This window comes from Strix uralensis, unplaced genomic scaffold (assembly GCF_047716275.1).
Source record: "Strix uralensis isolate ZFMK-TIS-50842 unplaced genomic scaffold, bStrUra1 scaffold_102, whole genome shotgun sequence".
Lineage (NCBI taxonomy): Eukaryota > Metazoa > Chordata > Aves > Strigiformes > Strigidae > Strix > Strix uralensis.
The window spans coordinates 333,111-352,507 of record NW_027436747.1 but is presented as its reverse complement, the minus strand read 5'-3'; the positions used below and the strand labels follow the sequence as shown (position 1 = coordinate 352,507).

Genomic DNA, 19,397 nt, shown 5'->3' with positions numbered 1-19,397 from the left:
TATGCACAGAAAGCCAAGCAGGAGATGGTGGCTGCCATCGCACCAAGGCGTGCCAGCAGAGGTTCAATTCTGCTGTGCCTTTCTGCTGAGAACAGCCGTGGTTTTGCTTTCATTGCATGGTGCTTGTCCTTATCTGCTCAAGGACGGGTTTGCAGTCAAAATAATGTGAAACGGAGACGTAAGACCAGAATAAGTCTCCTGGGCACCATGTCTGCCCTTTCCTCTGTAACTTCCAAACTCGGAAATACTTCTGGGGCAGCCCAGGGCAGCAATCTAGATGTGGCAGAGTTGTCTGGGAAAGAAGATGCTACTCAGCATAAAGAAAGGGGTGTCAGGAGCCCACCACGCAGTGTTACTTCTCTACGCACTTTGTATTTATTAGGCTTTTTCTTTTTTTTCTTTTTTAAACTCCTCCTTGCTTTCCAGTTTCCAGCTGTCCAATACAGGGAATGTGGCCCTGGAATACACCTGGATGGCGGCCGTGGAGGATGAAAGTGCAGTGAGCCATGCTGGGGAGCCGCTCCCACCCAGTCTGGATGGTAAGGGACTGGCTCTGTGTGACAGCTCAGGGTGCCCAGGGCATTTTGGCTGGCAGCTGAGGGCTTGGGGAGATGACCATGCCGCTTCCCCCCAAAACATGAATTTCTTTTTTGTCCCTGTCTGGTTGTCCACTTTCATCAGCATCTTCCCAGCTGCAGCTGGAGACTTTTTCCCTGCCCCTTCTCTACCTTTCAGAGCCTCCTGTGAGTGCTCTGACACTTGTGCTCTGCACGGGAGCTGAGCCTGGCTCGGGGGAGAGCCACGTGGTGGGTCAGGTCTGGGAAGGGGGAGATTCGGGCACCTCTTTGGGAAGTCTCTGAGACTGGGGAAAATTGATGGTGTAATGACGAGTTAGCTGACCTGCAGTCACTGTCCGTGTGCAATTCCCTGATCCAGGGAAAATGCGACGTCACTGTCGAAAACTAACCCTCTTAACTCGGGCAGGGGAGTGTTTGCTGCAGGCAGAGCCCCTGCTCGCAGCAGCCATTGGAGCTCAATGGCGGGGCCGTGACTCACCAACCCGCAGTAACGCGGTTGTGTCTGAGCGCACAGTCTGCTTGGGAGCAGCGTGGTTCTACAGGGAAACAGGGCTGTGTGTCCAAGAGGTCTCATCAGAAACAGGAGTGAGGAGAGCTGGCAACCCATGTGTTTCCTAGCACAGGCAGCTTGCCTGATGGTCAAGATGGGACAACTCAGCCCAAGTCCTTGATGCCCTGAACATGCTTATCTCCCTCCTCTGTGCGTCCTGGCATTGGCTCTTCCCCGGCACAGGGCACACTTGTGCTGAAACCAGTCTGCTGGGCTGTGCCATCAGCTCTCTGGTCATTGGTTATGAAAGCCCGACAAAGAGGAAGGGAGGAAAGGGTGTGAAGGTCAGAGCAGCGCTGTTCCCCAAAGCCTTCTCTCCACCACATGTAACAAACAAAACTCAATTCTGCAGGCGACAGGGGAGCAGGACTTAATGCTGTCCTTAATGAACATATCCTTAATGCTAAGCACTGAGGCTTGTATCGGCAGTAGCGTGGCCAGCAGGGACAGGGAAGTGATCTTCCCCCTGTGCTCGGCACTTGTGAGGCCGCACCTCGATTACTGTGTTCAGTTTTGGGCCCCTCACTACAAAAAGGACATTGAATTACTCAAGCATTGTGGCATTGCTGGAGAACAACGGACATGTTGTGAGCGATCCAGACCAAGGGGCCTCACTGTAACAGCAAGCTGCAGCTGTGTTCAAGGACATAAACAAGGCCGAGATGGCCTGAGAAACTACATTCCTGGCCAAGAGATAAAGATGTTGGAATGTCGAAAACAGGGGGTCTACCTGGGGGGAGAGCAGCGCATGGACACCACACCGGGACCAATCATAGAGGGCAGAAGGGCGAGTGAACAAGTAGCTTTAGCCTATTAACAAGAAGATAGTGCTGCGTGAAGCTTCTGATAGTGTATAAATTGATGTGTATCCTGTAATAAAGTGGCATCAACTTGATCAAATTGGTCGTATAAGTTGTGTCCGGGACTTCCACGTCAGCAGAGTGTGTCCAGAGAAGGGCAACGAAGCTGGTGAAGGGTCTGGAGCACATGTCGTACGAGGAGCGGCTGAGGGAACTGGGGTTGTTTAGTCTGGAGAAGAGGAGGCTGAGGGGAGACCTCATCACCCTCTACAACTCCCTGAAAGAAGGTTGCAGAGAACTGGGGATGAGTCTCTTTAACCAAGTCATAGGCAATAGGACAAGAGGGAATGGCCTCAAGTTGCACCAGGGAAGGTTTAGACTAGATATTAGGAAGTATTTCTTTCCAGAAGGGGTTGTTGGGCGTTGGAATGGGCTGCCAGGGAGGTGGTGGAGTCCCCATCCCTGGAGGTGTTTAAGAGTAGAGTCGACATAGCGCTTAGGAATATGATGTAGTTGGGAACTGTCAGTGCTAGGTTAACGGTTGGACTGGATGATCTTCAAGGTCTTTTCCAATCTAGATGATTCTGTGATTCTGAGGCTGGCTGTACTGGGACATGAAATGATGCCCAGAAATTTATCCAGGTGCTGTAACACACACACATCTCTACTGTTAGTTCCTGGACATGATTTGGGAATGAAAGCTGGCCAGAAACCATTCTGCAGAAGTTTGCATTTAGGTCCCCAGTCCTGGAGATGGAGAGAGTTTAACAGACTGGAGTGAAGCAGTTGGCTTCAGTCCTGGGCCTGTTGAATTTGCTAACATACACATAGTCTCCTGTCCGTCATCTCAGTATCTTTATGGAGTGATGTTCAGTGGTGTGTTTTGATTCAGGCAGCTCTCTGGGTCTCTGCTGGGCCTTGTCATGGCATTTGCTGCCCTGCACCCTGTTCTCCACCTGTCCTCACTTTCCCACCTGTCCCCAGGACTTTCTGGGATTATGATTTAGCGAGCAGTTACACAGAAGCAAAAAGCAAACCGTGCACTTTCCCTTTGCTTCACTGGGAGTCCTGCTGAAAACCCTTGGCCAGAGGTGCTCCAAGTGCATCCCAGCTCCCTTCTGTCCACCTGCAGCAGGAGGCAGAGTTGCTGGGAACAAAGGATTTTCTCCTTGAAAGAAGATGTCATGCTATAACCTCTTCCTTTACTGCAGGGGGTTTCCTCGCCTCCACTTCTGGTGCCTCTGTGAAGCTCCAGTCTAGCCGCTGTTCGAGCCAGCTGGGCCGCACTCTGGAGCAGGTCTCTTCCTCCCTGAGCTCGTCTCTGAACACCGTCAGTGCCTCCTCACTGTTCTCTGTCAAGCCCCGCAGCAGCACCATCCCTGCAGGACAGGAGCAGCTCTTGTAGATGAAGTTCTCTCCGGTGTACGTGGGGGACTTTGAGAGCCGTATGCTCTGCAGGTAGGAAGCATCCAGGCACTTTTCAACTCGTGCTACTGCTGGGTAGTTGTGGTATTGCCTGTGATTGGGGTGGGTGGGAGTGCAGACCTGGGGACAGCCAGCCCCAGTGAGGCAGCAGAAACAACCAACATACAGGAGCAAAGGCAAATTATCATCCAGCCTTGGTAGAAGCAGGTATGGAGACACTGGGACAAGACACTATGAAATACTAAGCTTCCGGAGGGTTCCAAAATCTGGAACGAGAGATCCAGAAAGGCTGTCAAGGGGCCAGCTAGTCCCTAGCTATGCTTTCTTATCAGACAAGCATGGCCACCTTATCTACCTAGAAACCTGTGTGCTGCAGTCAGTCTCTGTGTTTCTGCCATTTCACCTCCACTGCCTCTGGTGGGGAGTGCAGTTCTGTTTGATTTGCTGATCGGTGCTTGCATGGAGAGAGGATGCAACACTGTGCTGCACAAGGAGATAAACAAGCAGCTGGCTGGCTGGAAATGTTAGTCTGGCTAATACTGGTCCCTTTCTTTCTAGTATTCCTAACCTGAGGCCAAATCAGAAGGGCCCAGAGGTGGCTGTGAAGGGGAGAAGCCTGATGTCACTTTGCCACTTTGAGCTGGAAGACTCTGACTACATCACTGCAAAAAGGCGTGTACCAGAGTTGCAGGGACCAAAGGGGGCAACGTTAGATCTCAACACAAGAGTGATTGAGTTTGAGGCAATTGGAGTGCGTGGCAGGCACAGCAGGTAAGTGTGTGGACATGGCTTCTCCTGATGACCGTCTCCTGGTCACCCTTCTTAACCAGAGACCTCTCCAGCTGCTCTTCCAAGCCTCAGGGCACATTTGTGCCTTGTCTCTGATCTGCTGACCCTTGGCCACGAGTCTGTTTTGGACCTGGCACAAGGTGGTCACTGAAGTCCAACTGGCCCATTTTTTGTTCTCTTTGTCCCTTTCTTCAATAAGGTATGGGTCAGTCTGGGACGACCACGTAACCCCAGCTTGTGCAATAGGGCCAGTACAACCTTCGTCCCTTTGAAGAGCATCCTTGGGACATTCTTGCTCTTTTGAGATACCAGTCAGACATGGTCAATGAAGGCTGCAACCACAACCAAGAGTACCATCTTCCAAAGGAGTCTGACTGGACTTGATTTTACCATTTTCGCTTGATCTTATCGTTTTAGCATGCAAGACTTTGGCTATATCCTTGCGAATTTCTTTGTCAATAGACGTTAATCTGTAGCCACCCGGGAAACAGACAGGGCCCTTATAAAGCAGATGAAATGTTTGTGCTCCCAATCTTGTTCCACTGTACCAAATAACTCCTTCCGGGTAGTGTCGAGGACGGGCAGTGCCTGATGTCTGCTGCAGGACAGAGTCACTAATGTCCCAGCACCACCTTAGTAGTCCTTTTTGCTTTGTGTTCCCAGGACCTTCATGGTTATGAACCCATCCAGTTCCACGTATTCCTTCCAGTGGACTTGCCAAGACCCTGAAGCCCCACCAGAACAGGTGGCCGCCTTCTGCCACACAGAGAGAGGTCGCATCCAGCCAGGGAAGCAAGCAGAGGTGGGTGCAGAAATTCAGGCTTTGGATCTTCTAGTTTTGGTGACAAAAGCATGTTTGGGGGTATTACCCCTGTGACCCCTGAGCCAGCAGCTCTAAGTGGGCAAGGTCTCCTCTCTTCCCTGTGTTCCTTTAGCAAGAAAGCCCACCATGCGTGGTCGGTGCAGGGCCAAAAGCAACAAAGCACAGAAGCAGCACTGCAGGCAGCATTTGAGCCCGTCATGGGGGACAGCAACAGGCTTAGGCGACTAGCTGTGTTTTGCAGGATCACCTGTCAGAAAGCAGATGCTCTTTTCTTGTAAACTGCAGCCATGATTTGTGCTCAGACGTGATCGTGAGTTCAAGCGGTATAAGCAGTCACCAACTCATTTGCTGATCCATCATGGATGTCCCTGTGCCCACTCCCAGCCTGCCAGGGTCTAAGGAGAACACATTAGCTCCAGGCAGCTTTGCTGTGTCTTAAAAGATGCTGAATTTTGGCTTGCCACAGAGTGCAAGAAAGCATCCTGCATCAGTTACTGTGGCTCACCTGAGAAGTGGTAATTCCTTAAATCTCTGTAGTTTGTTTGGTTTTGATCACATACCCAGAAATTACCCACAAAAATTACAAAGAGGCAGTTTGGTGGCACCCACGTTGTGCTGCTGTCACGGGAGCTGGACGACTCCTCTTGGCAAAGAGGATGTTACTTACCCTTGTCATATAGATCAGAGAGACTGGGGGTCTCCACGAGTGCCCTCCTTTGTGTCTGGGACAGAAGCGGGGTCTTGACCCGGTGGTGCCCTGTAGCACGTGGACAGGGCAGTAAGGTCAGCGTTAGCTCAGGGTTTGATGCCTTGTTGTTGTATCCTCTGGCATTTCATTGCATGGGATCATCGTACCCTAAGCAGGGCTGACCAGGGCTTGCTCCATAGTGGAAGGCCCTGGAAAGGCAGAGTGCTGCTCCTGCTTTCTCCCAGGCCTGGGGCCTCACCAGGGCCATTGCACAGCTGCTCTCCCATAGAGCAGGCAACGTGTGGCCAGGAAAGCCAAGAGATGGCAAATGGAGCAAAAAGGGTCTTCTCTCGCCAGGTTTCCCATTACAGTCTTCTTCACACCAACACTAGAAGGAGAGGCGGTCTTCAGCCTCAAGTGCGATGTCAAGAGGAAGACCCAGCCCCTCTCCTTGAATATCAAGGCCACCGGCTATAGCGTGCACACGTCTGTCAGGTGTGAGGACAGCGACGGCTGTGTCATGGAGCTCAGTGCACAGGAGATCAACGTCATTGATTTCAAGGAGGTGAGCAGCACTGCTTCCCTGAACCATTTGCCCCACAAAGGCCTGCAATGTTGGGCCTGAACCAGGAGCTTCACAGAGATGTTTGAACACAAGGGAATGTTTTTCTTCATTTATGGGTCTCTGGAGGGAGGGAGATTGATCTTTCATACAGGTCATTAGCTGAATATGAAAAATGCAGGAGCACATTAGGGAGGAGCACTTGCTGGGCCAGCTGACACTTTGCATGTGCTCTAACCCCCAGTCCTCACTGCTTTTCCCTGCAGGTACAGCTGAACAAGAATGTCCAGCATCTCTTTAGCATCCACAATAACAGCAAGTTCAGCTTCACCTTCTCGTGGGAACTGAGTGGCCCCGCAGCCTGTAAGCAGGTCCTTACTGTCACCCCTCAGACAGTCTTGCAGGCGAAGGGGAAAGCAGAGACCCAGCTGGCTTTTCACCCACAGAGGATGTGCTCTTTAAAAGACGTAGAGCTGACGCTTCAGGTGAGGCACCAGGGTTTAATACGGGACCTTCACCTCCTACGCAGCAGCTTGGCAGCAGGAGCCCAGAGCTAGGGGTGAGCTCTGTCACTGAAGAGCCTGAACGAGGCAAAGAGGCTCCTGTTGCAGAAATAAAGAGCCTGACAGCTTCTGAATGGAGTATTTTAATAAGTGCTTACCCAGGATGACTTTGGGAAGCACTTTTGTGGCAGGGCATATCCCCCAGGCCCCCTCTGCCCCTAATCTGGGGGGGTCCTAGATGTGTGTGGAGATGGAGCTGTTTCTCCTTGCCAGGCCTCTGCTGCACTGGTCCCACTGTGCAGAAAGGTCCTGCCAGCATGTGGCCGCACAGCTCAGCATGTGGCTGCACAAAGCAGGGCCACGACTCTCCAAAAACCCATTCCCTCTTGGACCAAGCCTTCTACCTTCTATTGCCATTCTGGAGTCTTTTGGCACTTGCTTTTCCTTATTGTCAGTGCAGCCAGCTGCCCCCCATCCTCTTCCTCGGTGTTTGCAGTTGTAGTTCCCATCTCTTCAGTGGGCTTATGCTGTCTTTCTCCTCGCCAGATCAACAAGGGTTTACCTGCGTGTTCCTGGCCACTGTGGTAGTGCCCACTGTCCACTTCTCCACTACCAGACTCAACTTTGGAACCTGCTTCATCTACTATGCTGGAATGGCACCTTCCCATCAGAGCCTCATCATCACGAACCAGCCAGATAAGGATGTGAGGTAGGCCTTCTCCACACACTCCTTCGGCCCTTGCTTAGCATGTGCCTGCTCCATGTCCTCATGAGCACTGTGGGTGACATCCTGAGGACGCAGGGAGAGGAGACAGGAGAGCCCTAAGTAGCCCTGATGTTGCACACACAGCCTTGTGACACCTCTGCTCCTCTCAGCTGTGCTTTCTGCCAGTCTGAGCTGCTTGTTCACCAGCACCTCACACCTCCATGTGGACTTCCCAGGGTACGTCCTACGCCCAGGAGGGACAGTGGCGGTGCCCATCACTTTCTATCCCAGAGAGATTGCGTCTTACCATGAGCTTATCCCTTTTGAAATCAACGGTCTTTGCCAGCAAACTATTGAGGTCCGAGGAAGGGGCACGGAAATGAAGGTGAGATGAAATCCAAATCTTAAAACCCCAGGTGGCACAGGCCGCGGGCACAGCTTTCTCGCTCATTTTCCTCGTCTCTTCCCCAGCCTACCATGTTTTAGTTTTCTGCCACAAGGGTGTCAGAAAACCTTTTCTCCTTCTTTCCTTTTGCTTTATATTAATTTCTCCTGCCTTAGGTTGACGTTGTGGTGTTTTGCTGATTAGGGATATCAATTAAACTCAGACACCAGAGTGAAAAGAGCAGGCATATTTTACTAGAAATAACTAAATAATATAACAGAATAATACAGAAAACATACAGTAAGAAAAGACAGAATAGTGCACTTAAACAAATAGGAAAATACAGGGTAATGCATGAAATCATTACTACCTGAGAGAGAGAATAGTGATTAAGAAAGATCCATCACCACTTGCACCCGTTCCCACCATCCAGACCTGCAGGCGCTGGGCAGCCCCGGGTGCAGCGAGGATTTGTTGAGCCTGTCCCAGCGAGTGGGAAATCCTACGCAGTGCGTCCACCCATAGGTGAGGGACCCAAAGTCACTGTGAGTGGGTCCAGCCTTATATACCTAAAAATCAGCAAGCCAGAATAGCTGGCACCTTTGTTTTAAGTGGAAATATCTGGTTTAAATTTCACATTAGGTTCCCCCCAGAGCCTGGCCAGGGCTCAAGGAAGAAACTAAGGGAATTTCTCTGCTTATCGGATCGGATTATGCACAAGGTCTCACATCAGGCCTCGAGGACAGGCATCTGCCTCCATGACTCTGTTATTCTATTCATATACAAAGGAAGGGAAAGATACATCCAAGATAGCTCCATCCTCCATGCATATTTCATTAATGATTACATACTGAGTTAACAGTTTTGGTTCAGGGCCTGTTGCTCAGGCTTCAACACTTCCACCCTTTATATCAGAATAGGTGGTTTGTTATAACTTAGTATAATACCTGTTAGCACAATGGTTATAAAATATACAGGATTCATCTATAGGTCAACTCTGGCTTGGGCCTATGGTCCAAGCCTTAGCACTTCATGTGGAACCACAAGGAAAGGTGGTGAAGCTGGGAGCCCTCTCCATCGGACAGACGGTGAAGAAGATTGTCACCATAGCCAACAACAGTGCTGCTCCTCTCACTTTTAAGCTCAGTCTCAAGTCAACCATGCCAGAGCTGCAGGAAGGCCCCTTCCTTCACTGGAGAGCGCTTTGCTGTGCCTCCAGGGATGCCTGCAGGTAGCTGTGAGCTGCTCTGGGGGGAGCTAGTAGCTAATTACAGTTGTGTGCTGTCCTGTCCTCCCTGCTGGGCAGTGTGAGTGCCTCATCTGAGCCAGGTGTCAGGACTCCCCTCATAGCCAGAAGTGAGAAGAAGGTACCATTCCTCACCTGTTTCAGACACATATGTTAGGATGTATTAGGTATGGAAATGTAATCTTTAAAGACCAAGAGTTATGGCTCTCCTGGAGCTCAAGTGAAATTACTTTGGAAGACGTAGTCCAGCTCACCGTGGCTGGATGCACACATCACAGGAAAATTCCTTTGGTAGCTGAGGATGTGTACCTGGGAATGAGTAGGACTGGGGCAATGTTGATGGGAACAGAACAGGAATGGGAAGACTCTATGGAGGATTCACAGCTCGGTTGCCCGATGAAGTAGTCTCCACTCATTTCTTTGGGCAGGTTCTCTGCTTGAAGCCCACCAATGAACTAAGCCTGAAGCCCAAAGGAGAGACCTGTAAAGTGGAAGTGATCTTCTCCCCAAAGTGCTGCATCCAGCCGTTCACCGAAGAAGTGATGTTGGAGTGCAGTGGCCTGGTGCGTTCCCTCTTCATGGTGCGGGGCTCCTGCCAGGGCACCCACGTGAGCTTGGACCAGGAACACCTCAGCTTCGGAGTGGTGGTGCAGCAGAGCTACACATCCTGGCACCTCACCATGCAGAACACGGGCGACATAGGAGTCAAGTAATGCAAAACCCTGTCCTCTCTGGTGGCCGAGAGCTTGGGTGAGGGTTGGATGGAGCTGTAGCTTGCCCAGAGAGTTGTCATCTGCTTTTCCATTCCAGTGGGGAGTTGTGCAGCCAAAGCTGTGCAGTCAGGCCCTGGAACTTAGCAAGGGGTACAACCAAAAGCTTGTTTACGGATGGGTGCAGCTGAGTCCTGCCCAACCTGAAGCCTTAGTGCCAGGTGGCTCAGCACCCTGCCTGAGATGCTGTGGAAAAGCCCACAAGAGAATTAGAAATGGCACGTTGTGTTCGCAGCCTCCCGGTTGTTAATCGTTCCTTTCTGTCCTTGTGCTTTCCTTGGCAAGGTTTAAGTGGGACATCAAGAGCTTCAAGCCAGATTTCTGCATCAGCGCCACAAAGGGTTACATCTTCCCAGGAATGGACGTTCCCTTCGTTGTGACCTTCTGCCCCTCTAAGCTGAGCTGTGCTATCCAGTGCGAGGGCCTGCAGTGCTTCATCGAGGGCAGTGAGCCGCTCCAGCTTACGCTGGCAGGATGCTGCATGGAGACCCCTGTGTCCAAAGAGGTAACTGGAACAGAGACAGGACAGGTGCCCCCTTACCCCACCATTTGCACCACATCTCTCCCAGGGCAGGAACTAGAGGAATCTTACAGGCATAGAGTCACTCCTGCCTGTCATCCTGCCTGGGTGTCCCAGAGAGCTGAGAAAACCCCTGGGCAGGGTTCCCAAAATCTGTGAGCCCTGTAGTTGCCTTCCTCCCCTATTAAAGGTGCTGTTCCTCCAGCGAGTACCTCAGCTGTCCTGGCTCTGCCCTGCAGCACCTTTGCCGTGGGGACACCCTGCAGGGCTTTTCTGAGACCCCCCCCACGTCCCCCAGAGCCACCCATCTATAGCCACAATATGGCACCGGCACCCACATTTTTCCTCCCTGTCGGGGCGGGGGAGGGCATTCAGCACTAGGAGCGGACAAGGCATCTGCATCCAGCTCCTGGGGAACAGGGATGCCACGTGAAGGACTCCTGGCCCTTACAGGCCTTGCAGGAGCATGCAGCTGGGAGGTGTTGGCTCTTGCTCCCAAGAGAGAATCAGGAACTGCTCGTCAGCCTGCCCACGAAGGGACTGCGCGGCTGCAGGACTTGTCCTTGCACAGGAGAGAGATCCTTCCAGGGCTTTCAGTTTTCTTTCTCCCCTCCTAGGGAGGCAGCAGCCCCCTTCACCCAGCATGCAAAAGACTCATTCCTCTTCCTTCTCTAAGAACCAACAATTTGATTTACGCCAAGATCTATGCTCAAATGGAAATTTGGTATACGACAAGGAAAAGCCTCTCCCTGTGCATAAAGCTAGTCAGAGTGGAAAGGGTTCCTCGCTGTGACCAAGCAGCCTCTGTGCTCCTCTGTTGCAGACGCTGACTTTCACGTGTGCCGTGCGCGAGAAGCACAGTCAGACCATCCTCCTGTCCAACCCGAACAATAAGGACTTGCACTGTGCAAGGCGTCATTGAGGGGCAACACTGGAAGGGGCCTGAATTTTTCCACAAGCCCTACACGATCACTTACAAACCCCTAACCATGAGCTCTGAGAACAAGAAGCATCAGGTATGTGAGCTGTGCCACCACGCTGACCCTCAGAGCATGACCCTCATTGCTTTGGGCAGGAGGTTGGACGAGATGACCTTCAGAGGTCCCCTATGAACAGAAATTATCCTGCGATCCTATGTTGGAAACTGGGTTTCTTGGTGGCTAGAGGCCAGGTGTAAGGGAAGTTCAGGTGGGAGGTCTGGACTGACCACTAAACGTACTGGAGCAGCTAACCTAAAAAGCCAGGCTGTCTGATGGTCCAGGAAATGAAGTTTGTTTTGTGCAGCTCCTGGTCGTTGCCTGTGCAGCCCAGGGGGGCTCAGAGACCCCTGTGCTCAGCCCTATGGGCTGCACAGGCTCCCCACGCCCTGGGCGTGACCACTTCTGCCTGCACTGCCCTGCTGGGGCCCTTTTGCAGCACACAGGGAACTAGAGGGGAGAAGCTGCCTTGCCATTTCTCAGTGCCCCCCCCGGCCATGAGCAGCCAGGTGGGAAATGACACTGAGATCTCTCTTGACATCTCCTTCAGGAGCTTTGGAAAGAGCCCTTCCTGCAGGTCTGGGACTGGGCAGATGGGGGTGACTGGCCCCTCTGGTCGCATGGGCAGACCAGGGGCAAGCTCTTAAATCAAGGGGGTCAGTGCAGAAGGGCTCTGGGGTGCTGGAGCTGCTGGGGTCCTTGTCCCACTCCAGCTGACCTTCTCCCACACCAGAATTTAGGCCTGAGTGGAGGCTGGAGACTTGTGGGCACAATCTCCAGGGTGCTCAGCAGATCCGTGCCCTGTGGGGTTGGACATGCTCAGCATCTCTTTAACATACAGCCCTGCATGAAGAGTCCCGCAGTTTTCAGCTGCTCTGGAGGCAGAGGAGATGCCCCAGGGTAGGTGGCTGTGATCCACTGGCACCCCAGATGAGGACTGGATATGAACTTTCCATGGCTCACCCTGGCTGGTGGGACCCTGCCGTGCCAGCTGACAGGCAGTAATGCTGGGGCAGTTGAGCTTAGCAGGGACTGCCACCCCCTTAGCACAGCTGTCCCTGCACGAGCACAGGGCTGGCAGCTGATGTGCCCAGGGAAAGGGGTGTTAGGATGGTCAGAGCAGCTCTGCTGCAGGGCCGCTGTGAGCTTGCTCTGCCCAGACATGCTGCCCGTGTCCTGTCACTGCGCCAGCCCCAGTGGGTACGACGATGCCATCTCCACCGGCGCAAGACACGGGGCTGCGGTCACAGCTCTGCCAGCTGGACCTGCCCAAAGCTGCTCAGGTGGCAGCCTGAGACATGGGACTGTCCAGGTGTGCTGAAGAGCCAGTAACTGGTCCAGGCAGAGAGCAGGCGAGCTCACTTACCCTATTTCTTGTCTCTAGGGCTCCCTCTATTTCCCATTGCCAGATGGGACAGGCTTGTACTATCTCCTTCAAGGGACTGCTGAGACCCCAAAGTGTTCAGAGACCATTTCCAGCAGGTGCCATGTAGGACTTCCTACACTGAGCTCATCCCTGTCTCCAACTGGCCGAACAGGCCACACAGTGGTGACTCTAGCCCAGGAAGTCTCATCCCATCAGCAATCCCTGCAGCGGTGCAAGGAAGAGCTTCCCACTGCCTGGAAGCTCCTTCCTGCAAGCTTTTCACTCTCCTTGGCTATTTCTGCCTGTAGGTGTCTGGGATCACACTGGCCATGTTCTGCCTACGCAGACCCGTCCCGGAGGGCTTTCCTCCCAGGCGGATGAGAGCTGGCTCCCTCGGGGGCATTGAGGAAGAGAGGGGCTGGGTTGTACCCCACCATGAGGGGTGTCCTGTGGGAGTCCTTCCTGTTGACCTTCACTGCATTCTTCTCACCCACAGGTTCCTCGTGGTGGTAGACATGCTCAAACCAGAAAACCTGGAAAGCAGTTCTGTGCTGCAGGGGCTGGAATACATTGATGTGCCAGGCTCTGCCAAGAAGGACTACAAGCTCACCTTCCTCTCCTACAAGGAAGCAGTCTTTAACGCAATGGTAAGTGTGGACATGGGGCTGTGGGGCCTTCCAAGGAGCTGTTGACTTCCTGAGAAGCTACACGCCTGCTCTCATACCTCCCCGTGCCCACTGGTGGGACTGTAGGTGTCCTGGGTGGGTACTGAACAGCAGGCATCTCTCCACACCCCCCACTCACCTGTCAGTCTCTGTGAGGGTCCCACCGGGGGCTGCTAAGCACAGGTGGACCAGGACACTGGTGAGCTGGAATCAATGGGCAGTCGGGAGAGTATCAAGTAGAAATACCTCACACGCTTTCCCCAGCCTCGCACTCTTCCTCGGTGGCTGCTTACAGCCGTTCTTGGAAGCAGGGTGCTGAGCTTGGTGCTCTTGAGGCTGGCTTCAGCACAGCTGGTATATTTTTATGTGCAGAATGACCAGCGCTGCCCTTTTTCTCCGATTCAGGTGACCTTCCTCAACAAGGTGACCAAGGAGTACTTGTTCTACATGGTGACTTTCAAGGCCACTGCTTCAGGACCCATCAGCACTCTTGAAGTGACCGGTGCTGTTGGGCAGAGAGTGTCTGCCACCGTCAAGGTGGACAACCCTCTGCCTGTCCCGGTGACGTTTGCTGTACGTTGCAAAGTGCCCGACATCAGTGTTCCCCCACATTTCACTGTTCCTGCGCAGTCGGAGGTAGGAGCAAAGCTCATGCAGTGTGCTCTCCTCTCCTGCAGCCTTTCTGGGAGTGGGTGGTCCTGAGGGGTGACGCCCTGCATGAACCATCTGGGGCTTCTTCCCAAGGGTGACAGCTCCCACCTACTAATAATCTGGAGGGGAAGCAGAGTGTAAGAAGATGCCTAGTGGGAATCGCCCTGCGCTGGTGGAGTCTGCCATGCTACCCCTTCTGAGATGTTTCCATCAGGCCTCACAGGGCGGGTCCTTGTGCCACAGGCTCTGTATTTAGTGTGGGTATTTTCAGTTTAGAGTGGCTGCAGGGCATGCCTCACCCCACTGGCAGGGAGTTTGCAGCCTCAATCGATAGGTGTTTTGTGCCCTGGGGGAGTAGAGGGGCATTTTAGGGTGGGAAGCTTCTGGGATAGTGCTGGAGGGCTCTGAGCTGTTGGGGACGGTCCCCCGAGTGAACTGTCCCCCAGATGTAGCAAGGCTCTGCCCCAGAGAGAGGGACCTGGAGCAAGGGAGGGTGCTGGGCTGCCTTCCAGCACTGCTGGAGCACACCAGGGACCGATTTCCCCTGTTGCAGGCCCTGCTTTCCCCATCTCTGCCTGACTCAGTGGCTTTTCCTTTGGTTCCTCCCAGGATGATCTTGTCTTTGAGTATCAGCCTGTGAAAGTGGGCGAGAGCACCGGGTGCCTGGTGCTCCGGAGCAGCAGCTTGGGCTCTTTCTATTACAATCTGCACCTGAAAGCCACCATGAGTGGGCCGGAGAAGCCCCTCTACTTCTGCACCACACTGGGCTCTAGTCAGACCATGACCACCAAAATGATGAATTACGCCCAGCAGAAGACCAACTACCACTCCAGGTGACCCCAGCCTGCCCTGGGCCCTTGCTGGGAGGCAGCTTGTCTGGCCAGCATCAGCCCTCTCTGTCAAGGGATCCTACCCCTCTAGCTTGGCCTGGCTGAGCTGGGGTGGCCACATGAGCCTGCGGGTCTCCCCACCAATGCTGGGCTTGTCCCCAGCCGGCCTGTCTTCACTTGCAGATGTTCTCTGCTGCCCTTTCTGGAGCTGCTCTTGCAGGTTCCGTGGCCCATGCAAGACTTCCCCGTTACTGCCAGGGCTGGGGTTTAAGGTCCTCCAGAACTTGGGTGCAGGGTTGTCCCTGCTGGGCACGTTTGGACACTCCTGATGGCCATTCCTCACTGGCAAGTGGTGGGGGGGACAGGCGCAGTGACAGGCAAGGGACAGGGACCCTAGACAATGTGACGGTGGGGACCTTCTGTTTCTTCCTGAGGTGCTGGATCTGCTTTTGTGACCCGCCCCCTCCATGGTCTCTTCTCTCCCCTGTGCAGACCAACTGCGCCGGCTTCCTGACGGAGAAAACCATCGGCGTGTCCCCTGCCAACCCGGGAGGCTCGGAGGTGAGCATGGATGTGACCTTTGAGCCCTGCCAGCTGGGTGAAGCCAGGGCCACACTGCAGCTCTCCTCCCTGCTTGGTGGGGAATACAGCATCCCCCTCTTGGGCCTGGCCCTCCCCCCAAGTCCCAGGGCCCCTCCCCCATCCAGGCTGATGACAGCACCTCCATCCCCTTCAAGAACATCTTCCTGCAGCCCATGGCCTTCCAGTACCGGGTGGAGCACCTGGCCTTCACCCTCAGGGCCCCCGAGAGCTTGCGCTCCAAGCAGACCACCTCCCTCTCCATCTCCTTCGAGGGTGGCCTGACCCCTGGCACAGCCCCCGTCACCCGCAAGATGGTGGTGTCCTGCACTGGGGCGGGGGGTGTCTCCTGGGTCTACTACCTCCGGGGCCTTCCCCCTCACAGGTGAGCTGTGCCCCCCCAGGAGCCCCTTGGGCTCAAGGCCGCAGCCGTTGGGGCGTGACCTGAGGGCGCAGTTACTGCTACAGCGGTTGCTCTGGACTAACCCCCTTCCCTTTGCAATAACCACGCTAGTTTTGGACTAAACCGTTGGTTTTGGACTAAACCTGCTTGCTTTGGAGTAAACCCAGAGCAGACCAGGGTGCGGGGCCGGTGGCGCCGGGGCTGGGGCAAGTGCAGGAGTCCTCCACACTGCGCAGGGGTGCTCTGCAGCATGGCGGAGGGGTCCAGTGGTGGCTGAGCGGGAGGCAGCGGTCGGGTGCTGAAATATGAGCTCTGCAGGGGGTGGAAGGCGGTGGCCTACAAGGCTGAGGAGATGGATGGGGGTGGCGGGAGCCGGCCCGTGCTGCTCGGCTCACACTGCTGGCTCACACTGAGCCTGCTGTCAGCCAGCGCCCCTGCATCCCTTTCTGCAGGGATGCTCTCCAGCCACTCCTCTCCCCATTATGCTTGTGCCTGCCATAGTGCCCTCCCAAGTGCAGAAGCCGGTATTTTCATTTCTTAAATTTCATCCCATTAATGATTGCCCAGTGCTCCAATCTATCTAGATCCCTCTGCAAGGCCTCCTGTCCTTCAAGAGAGTCATCAGCACCTCCCAGTTTGGTATCACTGGCAAACTTGCCAGTGGTACATTCAACTCCTCCAGTGAGATCATTGATAAAATACTGAACAGAGCTGGCCCTAGGACTGAATCCTGAGGAACGCCAATGGTGGCTTGTCTCCAACCAGATGTAGCCTCAGTCACTACAAGGCTTTGAGCTCTGCCCTTCAGCCAGTTCTTCACCCAGTGCACCATCAACCTGCTCATCCCACAGTCGGACAACTTGTCCAGAAGGATGCTATGAGGGACACTATCAAAAACCTTTACTAGAATCCAGAAGAACTACATCCACTGCCATCCCTTCACCACTAGGTGGGTGAAATGTCAAAACTTAGAAACTTTCTCAAGTCTCAAAAACATCTAAGAAGGAAATACAAAAAAAATTCTGAGATAAGAATCCACATTAGTATATTTGTGATAAGCTTTCTTCCCAGTCCTCCTGAGTTCAGTGTAACACAGTGAAGCCGATAATATAGAAGGGGTTTTTTAACATGATGGCTAAGGATTTCAAAGTAAAACATATTTTTAACACATACAGTTAAATTAGAGAACATTTGCCAAATGACTTGTATGTGATCCTTTAAAGCGACTCGAGTTGCTGGATGATGCTGGCATCACCCCTGTGAAATCAGAGTTTCTGCTGTCACAAGCGTGATTTAACATTACCATGTCACCAATCCCTTCTTCAAAAACACTGATAATATTGTGCATGCTGACATCATTCACTGAACGAAACCCATTAATTCTCCTTACTAGAAATTAGGTTTGACCCTGTAAAACATTTCAATAAATAAAGTTATTAAAACGTAGATTTAACTAGGATGGTCTGATGCAGTTTTAAATGGTGACGCATAAATACATTCTTTCGAGTGAAGGAAGGCCTGGAACAACTGCAAAATTCATTTTGAAAAACTCATGGCTAAATGCTTCTGCAAGAATTTGAGAAAATGAGAATGCATCACATCTAGAAAACCACATTCTAGCCCCAAAAGAACGCTTAATGCGTCTAAACTAAGAGTTTAGTAATTCACAGTTTTCAGCATAATTAAAAAGGTCAAATATGTCTTTCTCTAAGTACCAAGTCAGAGAGAGAGAGAGACGGGGCTTTGCGAACAAGGCAGCCTGGCTCCCCGCAGGAGCGTCTGACCTTGTGTCTGCCGAGACGACCTCGTGTGACAGCGGGGAGGGAGTCAGACCTGTGTCACTGCAGGTGGCTTCTGGTTGCGTGGCTTGATCAGCGTCAATCCTAGCGGGGGGGGGGGGGGGGGGGGGCGGGCGGCGCGTGGTGTGATCACCGTCAATCGTATGGGCATCCTCTCTATTCCAAAGACTGACAACTCATTGACACCAACACGCCTCCCGTCAACCAACTCAAGCCCCTGCTGGTAATCACGGCTCACCTCTCAGGAGGGGCAGAAGAAACCTTTCCCACCAGGAAAGCTGCTACTGCGCCAGTGCTCAAAATGCTCTTGCCAGAAATCATTCCCACATACGCAACGCCTGGACCCAGAGGAGCCGGCCAGGATTCTCATTCCGCAGCAGCAATACTAAGCAACATTTGTCAAAGTGGAAGAATACAGCGACAGCTACATCCTCCACATCATCTGCAGTTCTCAGGACAGATGGAAAGAAGGAATAAATGACAAGTGCTAAAAAGATTAAAATAAAAGGTCTTAAAACATGGAGTAAGGTAGGTCTGAAGTTTTATCTGAATTGGAGTTTGAATCTGAAATTTTAGGGATAGCGCTTTGGGATATTCCAAGTACCCCTAGCCAACCTCTGGGCTTCTCACCAGCAGAAAGAGCGTTTGGCAGGCACTGAGCTCCACCTGGGACCTTCGTCCCTGCTAGGACCAGCCTCCTCGATGGAGATGAACGGTTGAGCCAAGACGTCCTGTTATTAGGAAGCATTTGTTTGCCAAGAGGGAGGTCAAACACTGGAACAAAATTCCTGGAGAGGTGGTTGATGCCCCAAGCTTGTCAGTGTTTAAGAGGCATCTGGACAACGCCCTTAACAACAGGTTTTAACTTTTGGTCAGCCCTGAATTGATCAAGCAGTTGGACTGGATGGTCGCTGTACGTCCCTTCCACATGAAACAGTCTATTCTAGTCTGTTCTAAACGATACGACCTGTGTTTTTGGATGTGGCAGTCAGTGCAGTGATCGATTGATACTGAGCACTGTCTGGGAATGCAGTTAGTACTGCCAGAGTTAAATTCTTTCAGGATGTGCTATTTCAGCACCTCCTGGCCTTGCAGGGCCCTTGCAAAGAGGAAAGCATGCTCTTAAGATGCACTGCCTTGGAAACTGGTTCGTTTCCAAGTGTGACTCAAAGTGCAGGTTTTAGCTGATAAAGTAGATGTGGTTTGAAGTCCTGGCTCCTGACAGGCTGTCTTCTTCCTAACAGCCCTCTGCAGAGGGGGCACTCCTGGCAAGGGAACTCATCTCTAGCCTCACTCTGCCTGCTGCTCCATCAGAGCCATGTCTGGACAGGGGCGAGGGCCTGTCTCTTCACACCTGGCTGGCATCAAAATGTTGTGATTCTTTAACTGAGTCAACATAGCCTGGCAGCTTTCCGCCCTCATTTCACTAGTTTTGCAGACTGATTCATTACCAGGCATGTGCTAGAGGATTGGTTTATATCGTTGCTTTTATTAATTTAAAAGAAAACCAAAAAAAGCAGCTCCTTTGCATCTGAATAACCTCATCAGTAACTTCATCCCCCCACCAATCCAGGCAGTTTCAGCTGTGCCCAGCGCATGGCCACCAAGGGCAGGGACAGCCCCTGGGCCTCCTGGGCACAGCGACTGCCTCGAGGTCAGCACCCCAAAGGCTTCCTCTGAAGGGTGCTGGGTGGAGGGGGCGGGCGGGGCTGCGCGTGGGGGGCGCTGTCAGTCACCCCCACGTCACAATGCCGCCCCCACGTCACAATGTCACCCCCGGCA

At 52.9% G+C, this 19,397-nt stretch overlaps 1 protein-coding gene and 2 pseudogenes across 1 annotated transcript; all 3 read left to right on the top strand.

The window, feature by feature from the left end:
• Positions 1 to 3,291: 3,291 nt before the first annotated feature.
• LOC141938494 (hydrocephalus-inducing protein homolog) lies at positions 3,292 to 4,857 on the top strand (the record flags this gene model as incomplete). Its single annotated transcript, XM_074857349.1, has 3 exons — positions 3,292 to 3,386; positions 3,912 to 4,124; positions 4,806 to 4,857. Coding segments are annotated over exons 1-3 (318 nt in total), but the record flags the coding sequence as incomplete, so codon positions are not given.
• A 1-nt stretch (position 4,858) lies between these two features.
• LOC141938496 (hydrocephalus-inducing protein-like) lies at positions 4,859 to 14,841 on the top strand (annotated as a pseudogene).
• A 321-nt stretch (positions 14,842 to 15,162) lies between these two features.
• On the top strand, positions 15,163 to 16,817 carry LOC141938495 (hydrocephalus-inducing protein-like; annotated as a pseudogene).
• Positions 16,818 to 19,397: the final 2,580 nt, after the last annotated feature.